We start from the raw sequence: 18,848 nt of genomic DNA, 5'->3' as shown, positions 1-18,848 counted from the left end.
GGGGAGGAGAATTGGACTCTAACATTGATGGGGTTTGTTGTCCCATGGAGGGTCGCTCCAGATCTGATGGTTGCCTAACAAAACTGTGACGACAATCGATGACAGAAGGTGGAAAACAGTGAGGAAACAACAAAGAAGGAGGTCAAACAGAAAGAATGAGGTATGGTGAGACAACCTGTGGTGGTGCGGTGTGATTTTGACACCAGGAAGGTGGCGCATGACGAACACGCACCCAAAGTTATTCGAAGAAAGGTGGCACGTGAACTAGAAGTTCACCTTGATTCTGGCGAGGTTGGCCATCCCTTAAGGAGGCGATCCAAATTTGATGATCGCTAGACTAAACCGTGATGGCGAACACCGGCTAGACTAAACCGTGATGGCGAACACCGACGAACGACAGTTGATGACGACAAACGACAACAAACAACAACGGATAATAGCGGACAACTTAAAATAGTTGTTGACAAGTGTTTGATAATATTGAAAGGTAGAGGATGAGTGGACAAAAACAAAAACATACACTTGACTCTGAAAATTAGCGCCTAATAATGGTGGAGCTATGTTCGACAAATAAATCAAGAAAAAATAACCAGAATGGAATCGATCTGGTGTGATACATCTTAAGATCAATACTGAAACATATATTGTTAGAGAACTTGATACACCTTCATGACTCAAGTTACATTTATAGAAAACAAAAGGAGCTAGCTACACTTTCAACCTACTAGAACTGGTTGTAACACACTCACACACACACCTAATACACACTCACACACAACTCATAATTCTAAGAATATTGTTTCTTTAACCAATTAATTAAAATTGAATTACATTAGCATTCTTTTATTTATTATATTTATTTGATAAATAAAATAAATAATGAATTACATTAACGGCCATATCAAAATAAAATTATTGTATATTCCATGTATATTTATTAAAATTGATATAATATATAATTAGGGTAGAGGTGTTTCATCTGCACCTCCAAATATTACACCCCTAAACTTTTCGAAAATCACGGATATATCTTCAATTAAAACTAATTAAAATGTGTTATTAATTTTTAATAAAACAAAAATAATATTTGACCAGATTTTTTTAACAGTTTTTTCTTTCTTCCATCAAAAATTCATTTACACTGTTTCTCTTTCAGATCTTATTTTCTCTTTTCTTCATTTGGTTTTTTTTATTAGATTTTTTTATGGACTTTTTTTTATGATGTAAAAAAATAAAACTTAATAAATCATTTAAAAAATAAATTAAAAAATTTATAATTTGAAAGACTTAATAAATCATTAAATTTTCATAAGTATTAAATTAAAAATTTCGAAAAAAAGTCATGTTTAAGCTTTTATAATTGATTCAAAAGCCTTTAAAATTTAATAAATATTGAATTAAAAATTTAGAAAGTCATGTCAATAATTTGTATAAAAGATTCAAATAATACTATCAAATCAATTAAAAAAATTATTACTTCAAACACTTAATAAATCATTAAAATTTAATAAATATTGAATTACAAAATTTGAAAGCCACGATTCATTTTAAAAACATTCACTCATCCATTATTATTATAAATGTTTCACAATGTATATAAAACTACAATTCAAAATCCACTCATAATTTCATTATTATTATTATCTCAAAATAAATATAAAACTACATTTTTTATAAGAATTGTACAAAAAAAGTAAGAAAACTACTGTCGAATGTTGACATCCAAATTTAACAAAACCATATATCGGAAACACCCAATAAAGAATGGGAAATGGGTTCATTATGCTTTAAATTGGATCTCGTCATGTTTTTACACCCAAATATCCGTGTTAAAAAAGTAATTTAAAAAGAACTCATTATTGTGTTTTATTATTACAAGTTTGGGAATAGTATTATTATAAAGACTAATTAAAAGGAATATGTGTCATCCAAATATATAATAACCACAATCATATAACTTAGGTGTCCACGTTCTAATAAAGAGAACAATTAGGGTAGAATAGTAGTTCAGTAGCTGATATTACAATCATCACAAAAGGACAAAACTTAAAATTTAAACAGTTTAGAGTACTTCAAAATAACACCAACTTAAATTTAGAAATCCTAAAAATATTATACTGCATCATCAGCATCCTCCAACTCTTGGTCCAATGGAACCTCCTCAACAACATCTGCTCCCATCCAAGTGGATGATCATCGCAAAAGAAAACATACACAAGCAGCACACAACAAAGAAGCAGGGGTGAGCTAGATAAACAAACAGTAATCATATAGTTCAATCAATAAATATCATCGTGCTTAGCTACATATAAAGAACAATCAAGGCATACCACTTTGAACCATGACTCAAACACTCACACGACTCATCCGGATTGATATAACTGTCGAACTATTGGTCGTCTTTGCACTTGCGTAGTTCAATTGTCTCTCCCCAACATTATGCAAGGTAAATCCCCCATCTGTCTATGTCTAAACTCTAAGACTATAGACGAGAACCTCCCTCTACTCTCACCACTTACACTGCTCTCCTCTATTTGAGCATGAACAATGCTTTAAGTGTAGGGATAGACATACTAGTTCAAAGCTCCATACAGTTATACAGAACAACCACAATACTCCACACATCACTTTCAATCATCTCACCCTGAAATGTCCACTTCATACTCAATTACATCATTGTAGTTCACATTCATATGCTTTACAACCACTCAACAACACCATACATACATCTTGACAGTCAAACAACATCAATCAATCCAAACAGAAGAAGAAAAATGAGTGAGATCCCCTCCATGCACCAGTTTACGTTCATATATATATATATATATATATATATATATATATATATATATATATATATATATATATATATATATATATATATATATATATATATATATATATATTATGGTTCTTATTTGGTAAACTACTTGTCTAATTTTCATCATAGTAGAGATCTTATTTTCCCCCAATTGGTCACCGGAGAGGGTTCATATGTTTGAACGTCAGACTCACCTTCGGCGCTAGCACATATGACTAGTCACAACGTATTGGACCAGGCCAGGACTGCTCTATGATCAGGAATGTGTCAACTCAGGTTTTTAAGTCCCCTCTATCCTACCAACAAAGAAAGGCTTTTAACAAGTTATGATTTAATTATCTAAGTTATTAAAACTGTCCTACAGTTCTAGACATCAAATACTCAATTATATATATCACCCTTCCCCTCATAGTAACTTGTATCTGCCCATATACATGCTATCACAGAGCCCTTACTCCAAACCCTCCAACCAGAACAATTTCAACCAAAACAGATTAATTTCAACAGAGACACTTACAAACATAATTGCCACATGTATCAGTTCAACACCAAAGCATAAATTATTTAAGCACAATTCCACATCTCAGTTATAATTATCCAATAAAAATTAACATCCTTTTTTCTGTTGTTAAGGTAGAAAACTGAACCAAGAATTCTTTTTCTTTATCATCAATCGAATCAGAACAACTTCACAAGAACACACCAGTTCAACATTCAACCTGCATATATTTGTATAAAATAAATTCATACAAAAATAATTAGCTCCCCTTACCTGGAAAACTTCACAGTTTACTTGACAGAGATGATCTAAATAGTGCTCCTCACAGCAAAATTCAAAGACACCCTATAAATCACCAAATGGTGATAGAATTAGCTTTTTAGGCTATAAATTACCACAAATTTGAAGTAGAACACTTCTAGTGGCCTGCATTCAGTAAAATAGCAATGCCTTAGGTGCTAGAAACGGCGGAGAAAAGGAGAAAGTGACTTACCGGTTGGAACAAGAACCCGTTCGGTCCGTTACGCAGCCCTTGACGCGGTGAAGGTTTGAGCACCACCTATTCAAAAATTGAACGGTTCAACAGGGTGGTATTTTAGAGAGAAGGCAGAACAATATTTAGAAGATGAGTTTTTAGAGAGAGAAGAAAAAAGTTGGCAAAGTGAAAAACTGACTTAGAAGAAAGACCCCTGCTAAGGTCATGTGCCTTTGATCTGATGGGCCTGGCTGTCCCACATAAAGCCAAAGACCCCTTTACTAATTTTACAAGCCCTTACAGAATACATTTTTAAAATGCCACAAAAAGCCTCATCATTTTATCAATTAAATAAAAAAAAAAACAAAACAAATAAATTCAAACAGTTTAGTAAAACAACCCAATCTGTATGTATGTATAGGTAGAACTTTTTTTATCTCTCCACAAATATGCCAAAAATGAAAATGGACAAAACAGTTTATTAAGGTGTCAGTTGGTGTTGTAAATTATTATTATATTAAATACACCAGCATTCATATTTTAATGCTTACATAAATTGCCCAAGAAAATATTGGAAGAGAAACATATGTAACTATAATAAAAATTAATAAATACTTTTTTTTAATTCACTATTTAATTCTCTATAAATTTTTAGGATATTTTTCAAAACACTTATATTTACTGGTATAGTAGTTTAACATAAGGTAATATACGATAATCCGTTATACATTTTCTTTAATTTTATTGTATGGGAAGACTTAAGGAATAATAATGCCTGTAATTAAATGAAGACATAAAATAACAAAAATATCAGTATTAGCATTTCAAATATAAATTATAATTTCTTTTTTTGGCGATAGTAATTGTAACATTCTTCATTTTTTATTTGTACTATTTTTTTTTTTGTATGGAAAAACCTTATTGTGTTAATTTTATGAAAACCAAAAAGACGTGTCTATTCCTTAATTGCCACTAAATCATGCAATAATATCCTAAAATAATAATTTTTATTAAAAAATATTTTAAAAAAAAATTGTAATATAAACCAAAATAATTTTCCCCCGTCTGTCTCCTATGTGAATTATAAAAAAATAATTATACTTGAAATAAATAAATAAATAATATTATTTTTAAGAACAAATGTATTACAATTTATATTTATTGATATAAAAATAGTTATACCTAAATTTTAGATTTAAATTTAATAATATGATTTAAATTTTTAAAAAATATCTTTTTTTATTTTTCAAAAGAAAACCAAAATAATTTGTCCTTTGGATCAGACTAGCAAAGTAACATAGGGATTGCTTATGAACCCCCAAATTTCGATCCGCAGCTCATGACATGTGGAAATGACAGGAATAACCTTGTATGTTTTATAATTTAATCCTAACTTTTTGTCTTCTTCTTCTTGTAGTGTACCCCTGCGCCACGTTCCTTTCCTAATTTTATACTTAACGCCTTTGAAATTTAAGTAGTTGGTGTACATAAGATATATATTTAAACAATCTTTTTTATTTATGAGTAACTATTATAACTAACTTTCATTTAATATGGTTAAAAACTTGTTGATATGAGTGAAATATTCTATATCCATGGTTGGTGGAGAGAAAAAGATATGGAAATTTTTGTCTTTGTAAAATGCAACAATTTCTCATCCGTTCACTCACCATTAAATTTGGCTCAACCAACGTGGATACCAAGTAAATGTTTCTTTACTTTTTAAATAAAATTGGGTCTAATAAAAAATTATAGCAGAAAAAATAATTGCCTTGCAACACAATTGATAAGGTACTAATTAAAAAATAATTTTAGTTAATTATACGGAAAAGATTCACCTCAATAAAATCTAAATTCAATTATATAATATTAATATAATTTTTTAATCCAAAACTTTAAAACAATATTTTATCTTTATATAATATTTTTTTTTATTTAATGTGAAATTTAAATTTATACTTGAATTTTCAATATATTTTTATATGTTATTAAAAAAAATTAAGTTTCTAAAAACATTATAATATATTTGAAAAAGATTCATGTCCTACCATTTTTATTCTTTTACATAAGATAAATAAGATAGATGATGTTTTGAAACTTAACCAACAATATATAAAAAACATGTATGGATGGTCAGAAAAGAAAAATGTATTATGTTATGTATGTAAAGACAATGCATGTGTATAAACAAGTATTTCGTCTTCCTATAAAAACATTAAATTAGCTGAATATAAATTTGATAATTATTCGAGATCCAGATGCACGGTTTGTCCCGTACATTTCATCTCTCTCGTTATAATCTGAATTTAATACAGTACCTTCATACTATCATTAAAATGTTTGTTTGATAAAAATATACAAACAACACGTGTCTCTGTCCAAGGGTTTCTAGGGACCTAAAATATAGATAATAATATAATATACTCTGCATCTTCAACAATCAAAATTTAAATTACCTGACCAAAAAAGATCCTAATATGACCCTACAAGTTACTCGTTAAGGGCATGTTCTTTTGAGTGGATTTGAGAGAATTTGAAGATAATATTTTTTGTCATTTTTTTGAGCGAATTTGGAGGTAAATGAAAATAAATTTGAAAATAAAATTTGTAAGAATTAATATAAAATTGTATTGACAAAAAAAATTATCTTCAAATCCTCTCAAATCCCCTCAAATCCACTCCCTCAAATCCACTCAAAAGAAAATGCCCTAAGTGAAAATGCATATATATATATATATATATATATATATATATATATATATATATATATATATATATATATATATATATATATATATATATATATATATATATATATATATATATATATAACTCCTTTTTACTTTACATCTCCAATAATTATAAATATTTTCTTGTTTTAACATTTTCTCATAGGTAAAACTATTTAATTTCCATACTTTTTCTTAAACTTTGTAGAATTAAATTAAAATTTTAAGATAAAAAATAAACATAATTTGTTACTTACCTTAACTTAAGTTGCTAATAAAACAGTTATTAAAATAGTATGCTTTTTAATTTATTAATTGATAAAAGTACGACATATACACCTGAAATAAAATATAAAGCTACCTCTGTCTAGAAAAACTAAGACTTTGTTCTTTTATAGGAATTTGAGAGAGATGATTTGGGAGAGATGATTTGAATGGATTTGAGTTGATTTGAGGATAATTTTTTTGTTGTTTTTTTGAGTGGATTTGTGGATAATTGAGGGTAGATTTGGAAGTAAAGTTTGTGAGAATTAGTGTAGGATTTGATTGATGTGACAGATTTAAAAAATTAGTTTAATTGGTAAAAATTGAAGATTACCAAAATGCCCCTAGTTATTAAAGTAATATAAAATAATAGGTTTAATTGCTTCCTTTGTCCCCAGTTTGGTTGAATTGTGTCAAATTCATCCTCATTTTTAAAAAAGTTTCATTTTCGTCCTCACACGTGGTGTAAAAGTGTCAATTGAATCCAAACATAAAAAAAATTTGTGTCAATGTAGTCATCTCCGTTAAATACACACTAACGGTGTTAAGTGGCTGATTATTTGGCACTAGAGAATTAAAACGTGGCAAATGAGTCAGTAACGACGTGTCAATGAAATTAAAATTACGCTTGGAAATAGGTTATTGAATTGGGGAAATTCATATCAGAATTCATATCTCAGATCAACAAAAAATGAATTGGGGAAATCCAAACCCTAGTCTGCATACCCTCCGCAAACGGAGTCGTTGAACTGGGGTCTACCGAATTAATTTACCAGAACCCGGATCTGATGAACAAGGTGAAGGTCCTCTTCAATTTTAGCAACAACAACTTCGACATGGGTTCTTCTTGGCCTGCAACCAGCGCCGATCAAGGACAAAACGACCCCTCCACGCTCTGGCTCAACGATCCTGAAGTTAGGGATTCCATTAACACTGTCGCAGCTACTCCTTCTGTATCCGTTTCTGTTCCCCCTCATAACAGTACTCACGGGATTTCAAAGACGATGCAGTTGGAGAGTTCTATTCAAACCCCCGGTTCCAGTACCTTAACCCCAACCCCAAGCTCTATTAACGGAGGCAAAGGCACCAATGCAGGACACACCTTGGACCACCAGTGAGAGAAACGTTTTGTCGCGACAGAGAATGTTGCGCCAGGGAAGAAGAGCTGCAGAGGTTGCGCTTTCGAAACTTGCGAGGAAGAGGAACCCTTTCGAAAACTGCGAGGAAGAAGAATTCATTTTTGTTGATCTGAGATACCCTAAATGAATTCTGATATGAATTTCCCCAATTCAATAACCTATTTCCAAGCGTAATTTTAATTTCATTGACACGTCATTACTGACTCATTTGCCACGTTTTAATTCTCTAGTGCCAAATAATCAGCCACTTAACACCGTTAGTGTGTATTTAACGGAGATGACTACATTGACACAAATTTTTTCTATGTTTGGATTCAATTGACACTTTTACACCACGTGAGGACGAAAATGAAACTTTTTTAAAAATGAGGATGAATTTGACACAATTCAACCAAACTGGGGACAAAGGAAGCAATTAAACCAAAATAATAATTGTTAATGGTATGTATATAATTGTAAAAATTTATATAAAAATTAATTTTTAAAATTAAAAAAAAAAAATAAGTAAAGTTAAATTATTATTTTAAAATTTAACATGATAAAGGGTTCTCGTTCATCACTTTACTCTAGAATCACCATGTCTTTTGCTCACAACATAACACATTAAAGAGTCCAAAAATATTCATAGTTTATTTTTCATTTATAGCCATTACATTGTCACTGGAGTGATTTGGGCTAAATTAAAATGTTCACTACAAAACTCTTCACTGCCACAGAAATGTTGAGGACAAAACTGATATTTTACCTCAAATCGTTTCAAATCTGTGCAATTGTGCGAGTTACTCAAAAAGTAAAAATCCCGCAAATCATCTTCAATCCGTCTTCGCTTATGCATTCAAGTGAACGTGAATCATCTCACAAATCCGTCCTTTCAATCTTCGTAAGGAGTAAATTCTTCGCATACGAACACCACCTAAAGGTTGAAAAATACATTTGTTTTATATACTTTAACATTTAGAGATCTAAAAGTTAAAATATTTGAAATATTTAAAAAATATATAAATATATTTTTTTTTCTTTTCATCAGAGTTAAATCCTAGTTCCCGTCAGTAATCAATCATCAAGTCGTAAACACTTATTATATATTATTAGTACTTATCAGCAGAGAAATGACATAGATAATAATATTAAGAGAAAACTATAACAAACAGAGAGAGAAACTGGTGTACCACCACCGACACATCCACATGGTTATTTATTTGACAACTACTAGGAAATCTTAACTCTTTTTAAATCTTTATATATATATATATATATATATATATATATATATATTTATTTATTTTAATCTACTACTTGAGGCATCAAATTAATTAAGCATTGAAAATAAATAATTGTTTGGATCTACGTTAATTACACGAGTCACATGATTTGACCTATGTTTATAATGGTCGCCAGCCAAACCTAAATCTGTTTTTATGTTTGACTGCTTCTTCTCTTTCTATGTTGTCGTTTCTAAATTTTGTCATATGCTTGTGGATCTAATCAGTATATTTTTTTCCGCATATTTTGTTACGTTTTTCAACTCTGATATGTTTTTATCTTATTTTTACATATTTTAAATATTTTATTGAGGTAGAGATAAAATGTATCTTCCCCATAGAATACACAATATTCTGTAATGGATTTGAGGTGTGTATGTATAAACGAAAAAAGAAAATTCAAAGACGAGTTTTTGCTTTACTTATATATTATTGAATGACTTATTTTAATATATCCAGATCGTTTAAAAATCGAGATAAAAAACACAATACACATTTTTCTGTTAATCTTCTAAGATGCACTTTAAAGATAAAATATAATATTTTGTACATGGTAATTAACGTTAATAATTAATTCTAACAATGTTTTCTCAATACATTTAAAATCAAACATAGTATGATAATAAAATGCACAAAAATATACTTCATAAAAAAGTTGTAAAATAATAGGAAAAAAATTGACAACCCACGTTTCCTCTTACTTCAATTTAACAATTTTACGTAGCAATAAAATATCAAATAAAGTTATTTAACTAAAATATTAAATGAAAAATAAAAAAAAAATAATTATGGACGAGGAATACAAATTCGAAAGGTTGTCAACCTATCATAACTCAAAACAATAAATAATACTTTAGCATATATAAAATGTAATATTAAGCCAAATATTCATATATTTATTAAATAACTAATTGTTATATATTGTAAATGCTTTAATATTTTGAACACAGTTATTAAAAAAAGATAAATTTGTAATTTTATTACACTGAATAATTTTTACTTGAATCACATGTTTTAAGCCGAAATTCAAGCATTTTTGTTTTGTTTTTGGTTGAATTAGAGCCTGCTAACATTTTTTGCACTACAGCAAGCAGCGAACTGGTGAGCTACTTGAGCTTATAAGGATCTACGATCGAAACAAGTATAATTAATAGTTTGAGAATTTAGACCTTGTTTACTTGAAGGAATTTGGAAGAGAGTAATTGAGAAGATTTGAAGATAATTTTTGTTGTTGTTTATTTGAATGAATTTGGAGGTAACTGAGAATGAATTTGAAAGTAAAGTTTGTAAGAATTAGTGTAAGATTTGATTGACGTGACAGATTAAAAAAATTTACTTCCAAATCTACTCTCATTTACTTCCAAATTCACTCAAATAAACAACAACAAAAATTATCTTCAAATCCTCTCAAATCCCCTCAATTACTCTTTCTCAAATCCATTGAAGCGAACAAGCTTTAGTGATGTGGCTTACCTTGGACCAAACAATCTCAAACGGATAAAAAGCTTATAATTATTAGTTGAGTGTTTGACACTCAAATGAAGTTTTATTGACGTTGCTCATATTGATAAATTTGATTAAGACATGGAAAACAGCCTACTCATAAAATAATGAAGTCATGGGTAAAACATATGGGTTGGATAGAGAGAGTATCAGAGGACCCATAAATGTGCCCAAAAGTTGGTTTACTTGCGTTGCGTGAAAGATTGTGCGAACCCGCGTGAATGTATGTTTAGGTGTCTTCAACCGAGACACTTATTCTATCTATTAGATAGACACAACATTACAACAACAAAAAGAAATGTTACGTGAACGAAACGAAGACACCAAGTGTCGTTTTTCTTCGGCTCGTTGAAAAGTTATTGTTGTTTGTCACTTCATGCATTTAGTTCATAGTGTTATGCAAAAGAAAAAAAGAAGAAGATAGAAATTCTAACTAAACTACAGATTACTTTCAGCAACCTTGGTGACCCACTTTGTAACCAAAGAAGTATACAAAAATAAAAGCAATTTGTTAGTTTCAGAGACTTTAAACTTGGCGTGGCATCAGGTTTAGGAAATATAAAAGGTGATGGAAGAAATTTTAAAATGTAGCACTGTGTTTCTTTCTTTGACTGGGTTGGCGATTCTGAACTGTGAATTGGGTTGCAAAAGAACTTGATCTCGTCCACGTCAAAATGTTGTCACGTAACTGACTGATGTTTACTTAAATGATGCTTCGTTTAAACAATCATTTAACCAATTTCGAAACTTTTTTCAAGACGGAGTCATCACAATTAATTATTTATTATTTTTTAATTCGAGGTTCGTCTCACTCCCTATAACTTATGGCTAGTAAAAAGTGTGTCAATCTTCCATTAATAACATTTTTATCTATTTTATACTATATAATTTAGTCATTTATAATGATATTCAATTTTTTTTTATTAAAGCTATCGAAACGAGTTTAAGTCTATGAATCAAATCGAACGAAAATTTATAAGGAACAAGCTAAATCGTACAAAAAAAATATTACTCTGAATCAAAGTACTTTTTTTTGTCTCACTCATTCAATATGGAATTTAAATAGATTTAGGTTGGATTGTTCTGTAAATTTACCATTTTTATGAAATAATAGTTACGTTTATTTAAAATTGAAGTAATATTATGTTAAAATATGTATGTAGTTTATACATCAAACTTTTATTTTTAAAATTAAAATTGTTGACTTAACTTTTTAAAAAATATATTTTATTTTTTAGATGTAAATTTTTTAATTCTTGTCTCTTAAAGTGAACTGAAATGGTTGGTTGTCATGGTACAAGGCACGGAAAAAACAAATTAAATTAAGTAGTTCGGCTTAGTATATTCCCAATTTTGACATCTTTACTTTTAGTGGATTCCTTTACAAATGTGAAATCTTCAATACATTTTCACATAGAAGATTAAACAATTCGAAATAAGATTAAAAGATTATAAGTAATCGAATATTACATCTTATATCATCCATGCATTTAGTTTCGGACATATTATATTTAATTCTCGCATTAAGAACATATATAAGATATACTGCTTTGATTAAAAGTTTAATTAAATCAACATACGAATCAATATAAATTTTATTTATAGATTAATTTTGTGAGACTATATTAGATTTACAATTCATGCCTAGATTAAAAAATATTTGAGTGTTTTTTTTTTAATTTGTAGTTGAAATGTCACCTTGTTCAAGAGTTCATTTTAAAATGAACGTGGAGGCTAAAAAAAAATTATAAAGCTATTATTTCAAAACTAATGAGATAAAATTTGGATGAGCTATAGTGTTATTTGACGAATTTTTTTTATAATATTGCTAATTATGATATTTTCAAATACATTTCATTTTTTATAATGAAATTAAAATATATAATTAATCATTTTAATTTATATTTTAAAAGAAGTGTGCTAGAAATCATGCATAAATTACAATTAAAATAATTTCACATATTACATAAGTTAGACCAATTGAATTATATTTAAGATTCACAAGATAAAAAAAATAAAAAACATAAAAGAAAAGAAAATATGTAGAGTACAACTCTAACAACAATATAAAATATTTAATAACAACATCTATCCTAACATGTGTTTTCATTAAGTATAATTAATATGTTAACCTATAGTATAAAATGCAAGAAGTTGTAAAGCCATTCCTATGCAGATTTTTATAGAATAAATAACAAAAAATGTTTTTAACAATAAAAAAACATTGCAATTAATTATACAAATAATTAATATAACGCAGGCTACGTCATGTTAGGTAGAGAGAAAAAATAGAGATGCCACCTTACGTTATGGAATGAAATCAATAAAAGGAAAACAATCAAATAACATATATTACTTTCCGTCTCTTCGTTGGAATGATAAATCCAACTCAACCAAATTAAAAGAAACGATACAAGCATAACAGCACAACATTTATACCAATAATATTTATAACTTCCAAAATTTGCAGTAGTTAAGTAAAAAAAATGGATATATAATAAATGTTCAAATATTTTTTAGTTTTCTAACTTTGCAATATAAGTTTATTTTTAGTTCTTTAAATGTATTACTAATACTTAGTTTTGCAATTTAAAAAAAAAAAATCTGAGTTTCGCATCCAAATGAATATTTAAAAAAAAATAATAAAATGTTTAAGATAAAATGCAAAAAATATTACATAAATAGTTTACATTGTAAATAATTTAGTCACAGAAACAAAATATTTATGATATTTAGAGAAAGGGGCAAAAAGATACTTTTCTTTCTCTTTAGAGCCAAATGTTTTGTAATAGATTTTGACGACTATTTATTTAACAAATTTAAATAATTGAGTTTTTAAACATTAATAGATTTTTCATTTATATTTAAGAAAAATAAAAACAAACCTAAGAAATCGTGATTCGTGAGAGGCGTGCGTTTGAACTAGTTTCAGACATTTTGAATGCAGTATTTTTTTAAACAAATTTTGTTTGTTAATTAAACTAGAAATTTTCAACAGTGTGCGCAATAAATGTTAGAGTAACTGTTGAATAGTAGTAATTATTAAATAAATTGTAATTTAAATCCTGCTTTAATTGAAGACCGTGTGTGAATTCTGTTCCTGGTGAAACCTTAAAAAGCCCGGCAAACACTGTTCTGTGTCTATAAGTATCCCTCTTCTTCTTCCTTCTTCTCTCGCATAAAACCTTCCCACGTTTCTCTATTGTGTATTTGGCGCATAGTGCATTGTTTGGCCCATTAATTAATCAAGGAAGCTCCACCTTCTGGCTTCTTCTGCTGTGCCAACTGTGCATCTGTGTGTTGTTTCTTTCACAAACTCGCACCGGCCGCAAAGCCAGAATGGGAAACCTCTTCTGGCCTGGCATTGTTGCAGCACTTGTTTTTGGCTTCTGGGTTGATGCTTTTTCAGCCTTTCAATATCACTACTTCAATGAAACCGAGTTCTCTTTGTTGGAGGCTCGAGAACAACCATATTCGTCCCTCATTGGGAGGTCTCCTCTTATGGTAGGACTCACACTCATTCCAAGTGCTGCTGCTAAAGGAGCAGGTACCATTTAGCTCGAACCTCTTTATTTTTCATCTCATGAGAGTTTGGAACTGAGTTCATCAGCTGTTCTGTTGTTTTTTCTGGTGAGATCCATTGTCGTTTAGAATGTAGTTTATCTAATTAGAAATCGCTTCAATTAGTCTTGTTGCACATGTACCTAGAGATTAAAGCATACATAGAACCAAGGTGGGTGGTTAAGGTTCTGCTATGAATTTTGACCTTTCCCATGGGTCTAGATTTGAATCCCGTGATGAAAATTTCTCTGCTTGGTGAACAACTCTTTCTTGTAAGATCCCCTCAAACCTGGGGACTAATTGAGTAGTTACAACTCTTCTCTTGGCGGATCTCTTCATGCCATTGGTGTCCTACCTAGAAGTATGTACTTAACCTTATCATGGAAAAATGAAGCATATAATGACCCTTATTTTTGGGTAATAGACATGATTTTGATGCCCTTTAATTTAGCTGAATATACTTTTTTTTTTCTTTTTGTTGTGTTGTGGCAGTTTGCTTGGATGGAACATTGCCTGGCTATCATTTACATCGGGGATATGGATCAGGAGCTAACAGCTGGATTGTTAATTTAGAGGTATCAATGAAATGAATTTGGGTTTTCAAACTAATCAATGCCACGTGCTTGTTTTTATTTCTACTTAATAGATTTAGATGTGTCCACCAAAATAATATCCAATGAAAGTTTACTAGTACAAAGGTTGTTGAGTAAGCATTTATAGTTAAAATAAAATACTGTCCGAGTCAATCTTTATTGTGTGCGAAAAGACAATGATTGAAATACTCTTAGAAATAATTTGGGATCTGAATATGTCATGTACGGGTGTTTTGAAGTGTGGGCGAAGCAAGTTTCCTTTTGTGCTATAAAGAATTCTGTGGATATTTAAGTGAGAATCCTGTGACAGGGAGGTGGGTGGTGTAATGACGTTAAATCATGTGTTTATCGCAAGAAAACACGGCGTGGATCATCAAGATTCATGGAGAAACAGATACCATTTACAGGAATATTAAGCAATAGTGCTGAAGATAATCCAGGTTTTCATTCAATTAAACAACCTGAACTGCTCTATTTTTGCTTTCTACATCACCAGCCCCCTTTCCCTCATTTCCTGTTCCCTTTGGTTGCAGATTTTTTCAACTGGAACAGAGTGAAAATTCGTTATTGTGATGGTGCATCGTTTGCCGGGGATAGTGAACATCAGGTAAATTTTTATGGTTTGGTCTTATTGAAAATTTAAATCACGTTGAAGTACCTTATAATAGTAGTTCAGTGTGAGCAATAACATTCTTTGCAGTAAATAGATTTGATAATTCCAAAGGACAATACACAGGATACCAAAGCTTCAGTTTTTTTCTGAAACTTTTATTTTTGACATGTTTCTTGGAGATGTCTGCAAGGATCTGAATTAGACAAGGCCTTCATTTTCTTTGCTGTTATCCAACTTTCTTCCTTCAGTTTGTATAGTTGTAACAACATCTGTTAATGTTAGCTGTAGATACATTTATTTTTCTTGGATATAGTTAGGGGTGGATAAGCACAATTTTATCATAACAGTTCTGAGTGAGGCATGTTGAAGAAAAGATTCACATCACGTACATTGTTTTACATTAGACAATACTTACTTGTAAATATCATCTCATGAGACAGGCTGCTCAACTACAATTTAGAGGACAACGTATATGGTTGGCTGCAGTGGAAGATTTGATGTCAAAGGGAATGAGATTTGCCAAGCAGGTTGTACACTCATGCACACATACAATACTACTTAATCTTTCTTCTCACAATAGATACTACTATTTTTTTCTTCAGGCTATGCTTTCTGGATGCTCCGCTGGTGGTCTGGCTACGATTATACACTGTGATGAATTTCGAGGGTTTTTCCCACACACTACCAAAGTGAAGTGTCTCAGTGATGCAGGGTTATTTCTTGATGCGTATGTGGCTAAATGCACTATTTTATTGCATGAATGCGTTTCCATTGTTACCACAGGATTTTCGGTCCTTCAATTGTTGGTTAATTCCTCCCTTGAATTACAGGATTGACGTGTCTAGGGGACATAGCATCAGGAATCTTTTCAGTGGTGTCGTAGAGCTGCAGGTACCACAACATTTTCAGGCCACCAATTTACTATATTATGAAAGCAAAATCTATTACAACATCTCCTGTTTTGTTGTCATCTTAACCATTGACTCATAGTGTTTGGTTAAACTATTTCAAATAAGCTTAATATGAAATAAAATGCCATTTATATTCAAACTCCATGTTGGATACATGCTGTTTTTAATCATGAACTTTTGGCAAGGTTTTTGACCAAACCTGAGTAGGAATTTTTTGCGGTTAAATTGAATTTTTAAAATCATTGTTTAATTTGAAATGAGGATAGGTTTGAAATTTGGTCATTTTTACATTCTTATGATTCTACTACTTGATGGTAAATATTTGGTTCATCCATTGCAGGGAGTGCAGAAGAATCTACCTCGCACTTGTACTAATCACCTCGATCCCACTTCGGTAATCATTGATATCTTTTACTCTGAAAATGTAGAAAATTAAGTTTCATTTGAATGAATTTCTGGAGATTAGATGATCCATAATTTATTGCTTGCTCTGAGTTGGACTTTCAGTGATGTATCCTTTTTTACCCCTCTTTCAGTGCTTCTTCCCTCAGAACTTGATTGCCAATATTAGAACCCCGCTATTCATTCTTAATACCGCTTATGACTCATGGCAGGTAAATGTCTGATTTTCTATATGGTTATTGTCTTAATTCCTGATAAATCATGCATTAAATCAATTGTAGACATATTACACTAAACAAATATTATCTGTTTATCAACAGATACAATCAAGCTTAGCTCCTTCATCGGCTGATCCCCGTGGCTATTGGCATGATTGTAGATTAAATCATGCTAAATGTACTGCTTCACAAATCCAATATTTGCAAGGTGGTTTGACTACGAGATAGCTTTCATTAAAAGTTAAAAAAGGTCTTGAATAAATTAGTCAGTGTAAACTTCTTTTCACTGTATCTAATGCAGGATTCAGGAATCAAATGCTGAATGGTATTAAAAGCTTCTCAAGATCATATCAGAATGGATTATTCATAAATTCATGTTTTGCTCACTGCCAATCTGAGAGGCAGGATACATGGTTTGCAGACAATTCTCCTGTCATTGGGAACAAGGTGGGTTCATCATGTCTCTAATGCAGCTTTAGTTAAGAATCGTGCATCTTCGTACGCGGAGGAGTTTGAATACTAGATTGAGCATACTATTACTAAATGATGATTTCATTTTTTTCCCATAATTCACCTTGAGAAAAGTTCTAGGAAATTGTAAATGCATGCTTAATTTATTGGCCATATATGTTTGCTAATGGAATGTGCTTTTTGATGGTGTTTGCTTGCGAATACTTCATCCTTATACTCTGAAGTAGAGTATGCTTCTAGTTAGACGTTATATATATATATATTAAGTATCAATTGCTTTGAAGTATTTTGTTTACTTTATTTATTCTTGATCTCCGCCAAGACATTGTTGTTTTAAGCAATCGCAATATTCAATGTCTTGATACGTGCTGGTTCAGCAAGAAAAAAGTTGAATTAAAAATGAGAATAAAGCTGAAGCCTTGCACTATTATTGTGCAACTCAAGGGTCTGTTACTATTTATCAGGTAGCCTCAAATCATTACACAGTAGGTTATCCAGTGGTGTTGATTCTATAATCTTCCATGAGACTGCTATTTACAATCTAATCCTTTTTAGTGTCTGTCTTTGATCTCTGAAGCTAGTATATGCAGTTTCCTTATGCTTCCCTTTTAAAATTTAAGATCTTCTTGTCTAAACTCTAAAGTATGTGCATTGACAATATGCAGGCAATTGCTCTGGCTGTTGGAGACTGGTATTTCGACCGAGCAGTTGTTAAGGCCATTGATTGCCCTTACCCTTGTGATAATACGTGCCACCATCTTGTCTTCAGATGAGCCAAATTTCATCAATGGTCACGATTTCGTTAGTCTCATTCCTTTGGACCTTATTACACTCGATTAGGAATATGCTATTGAATTATGAGGAATGCAAGTAAGAACACACTTTTGGACACATTTTGTTAACACATCTTATTATTGGGTGAATTTCATGCAAGACTTACACAATTATGTAAGTCTCATTCTCTGTTTCATGGGAATTGTATGACATTCACCAAATAATAGCGTGTTAAGAGAAATAGGTCAAAAGGTGAGCACATTTCTCGTTTATTTATCATCAAGGCCAATAAAAGAAAATGGTTGTTTGAAGTGCAAATTCAATAAGCCTTTTCCATGATTTAGAAATTGGTGGAAGTAGTTTTCGTGTATAGATTAATTAGTTGAGAAAGCTGAGGCAAACGCCTTTAGTTTTTTGCAAAGATTGGCAGAAGTAAGGAACTATCAGACTATATATATGCACTGTAATACAGTAAGCGAGTAAGCATTGACGGAGGTTGAATGAGATAATCTCAATCTCATATTTTCCTTTCAGTTTGAATGAAAATTTCGTCATTATTTCCCTTTTACTGATACTGTGTGAACTTATCTTGTGTAGCATTAACTGTTATTTA

General features: G+C 30.5%; 1 protein-coding gene and 1 long non-coding RNA gene across 4 annotated transcripts; one reads left to right on the top strand and one right to left on the bottom strand.

Annotated features, from left to right (window-relative positions):
* Positions 1 to 1,933: 1,933 nt before the first annotated feature.
* On the bottom strand, positions 1,934 to 4,000 carry LOC108325738 (uncharacterized). 2 transcript variants are annotated; one of them, XR_008247825.1, is made up of 3 exons: positions 3,814 to 4,000; positions 3,016 to 3,665; positions 1,934 to 2,171 (listed from the first exon to the last, which is right to left on the bottom strand). It is a non-coding gene; the product is annotated as an uncharacterized LOC108325738 (long non-coding RNA). The 2 variants fall into 2 exon arrangements; XR_001831859.2 differs by having other exon boundaries at positions 3,594 to 3,665.
* A 9,818-nt stretch (positions 4,001 to 13,818) lies between these two features.
* Positions 13,819 to 18,803, top strand: LOC108326495 (pectin acetylesterase 12). Of its 2 annotated transcripts, none has more exons than XM_017560026.2 (12): positions 13,819 to 14,239; positions 14,746 to 14,828; positions 15,157 to 15,286; positions 15,380 to 15,453; positions 15,900 to 15,986; positions 16,062 to 16,186; positions 16,290 to 16,350; positions 16,711 to 16,764; positions 16,907 to 16,984; positions 17,093 to 17,198; positions 17,292 to 17,437; positions 18,127 to 18,803. In XM_017560026.2, the coding sequence occupies exons 1-12, from the start codon at positions 14,032 to 14,034 to the stop codon at positions 18,232 to 18,234; spliced, it is 1,260 nt and encodes a 419-aa protein (XP_017415515.1). In that variant the 5' UTR covers positions 13,819 to 14,031; the 3' UTR covers positions 18,235 to 18,803. The 2 variants fall into 2 exon arrangements, with proteins under 2 accessions (XP_017415515.1, XP_052731476.1); XM_052875516.1 differs by lacking the exon at positions 13,819 to 14,239 and adding an exon at positions 14,308 to 14,614.
* The last annotated feature ends 45 nt before the right edge of the window (positions 18,804 to 18,848 follow it).

This window comes from Vigna angularis, chromosome 3 (genome assembly GCF_016808095.1).
Source record: "Vigna angularis cultivar LongXiaoDou No.4 chromosome 3, ASM1680809v1, whole genome shotgun sequence".
In the NCBI taxonomy this organism is placed as follows: Eukaryota; Viridiplantae; Streptophyta; class Magnoliopsida; order Fabales; family Fabaceae; genus Vigna; species Vigna angularis.
This window is presented reverse-complemented; position numbering and strand designations above follow the sequence as displayed.

What these genes read in the sequence shown, in the direction of transcription:
- LOC108326495 (XM_017560026.2), top strand. Translation starts at nt 14,032, where the DNA reads ATGGGAAACCTCTTCTGGCCTGGCATTGTTGCAGCACTTGTTTTTGGC. An exon ending in CCGGGGATAGTGAACATCAG is followed by an intron (nt 15,454 to 15,899) that starts GTAAATTTTTAT and finishes CTCATGAGACAG; the next exon opens with GCTGCTCAACTACAATTTAG. An exon ending in CTCCTGTCATTGGGAACAAG is followed by an intron (nt 17,438 to 18,126) that starts GTGGGTTCATCA and finishes GACAATATGCAG; the next exon opens with GCAATTGCTCTGGCTGTTGG.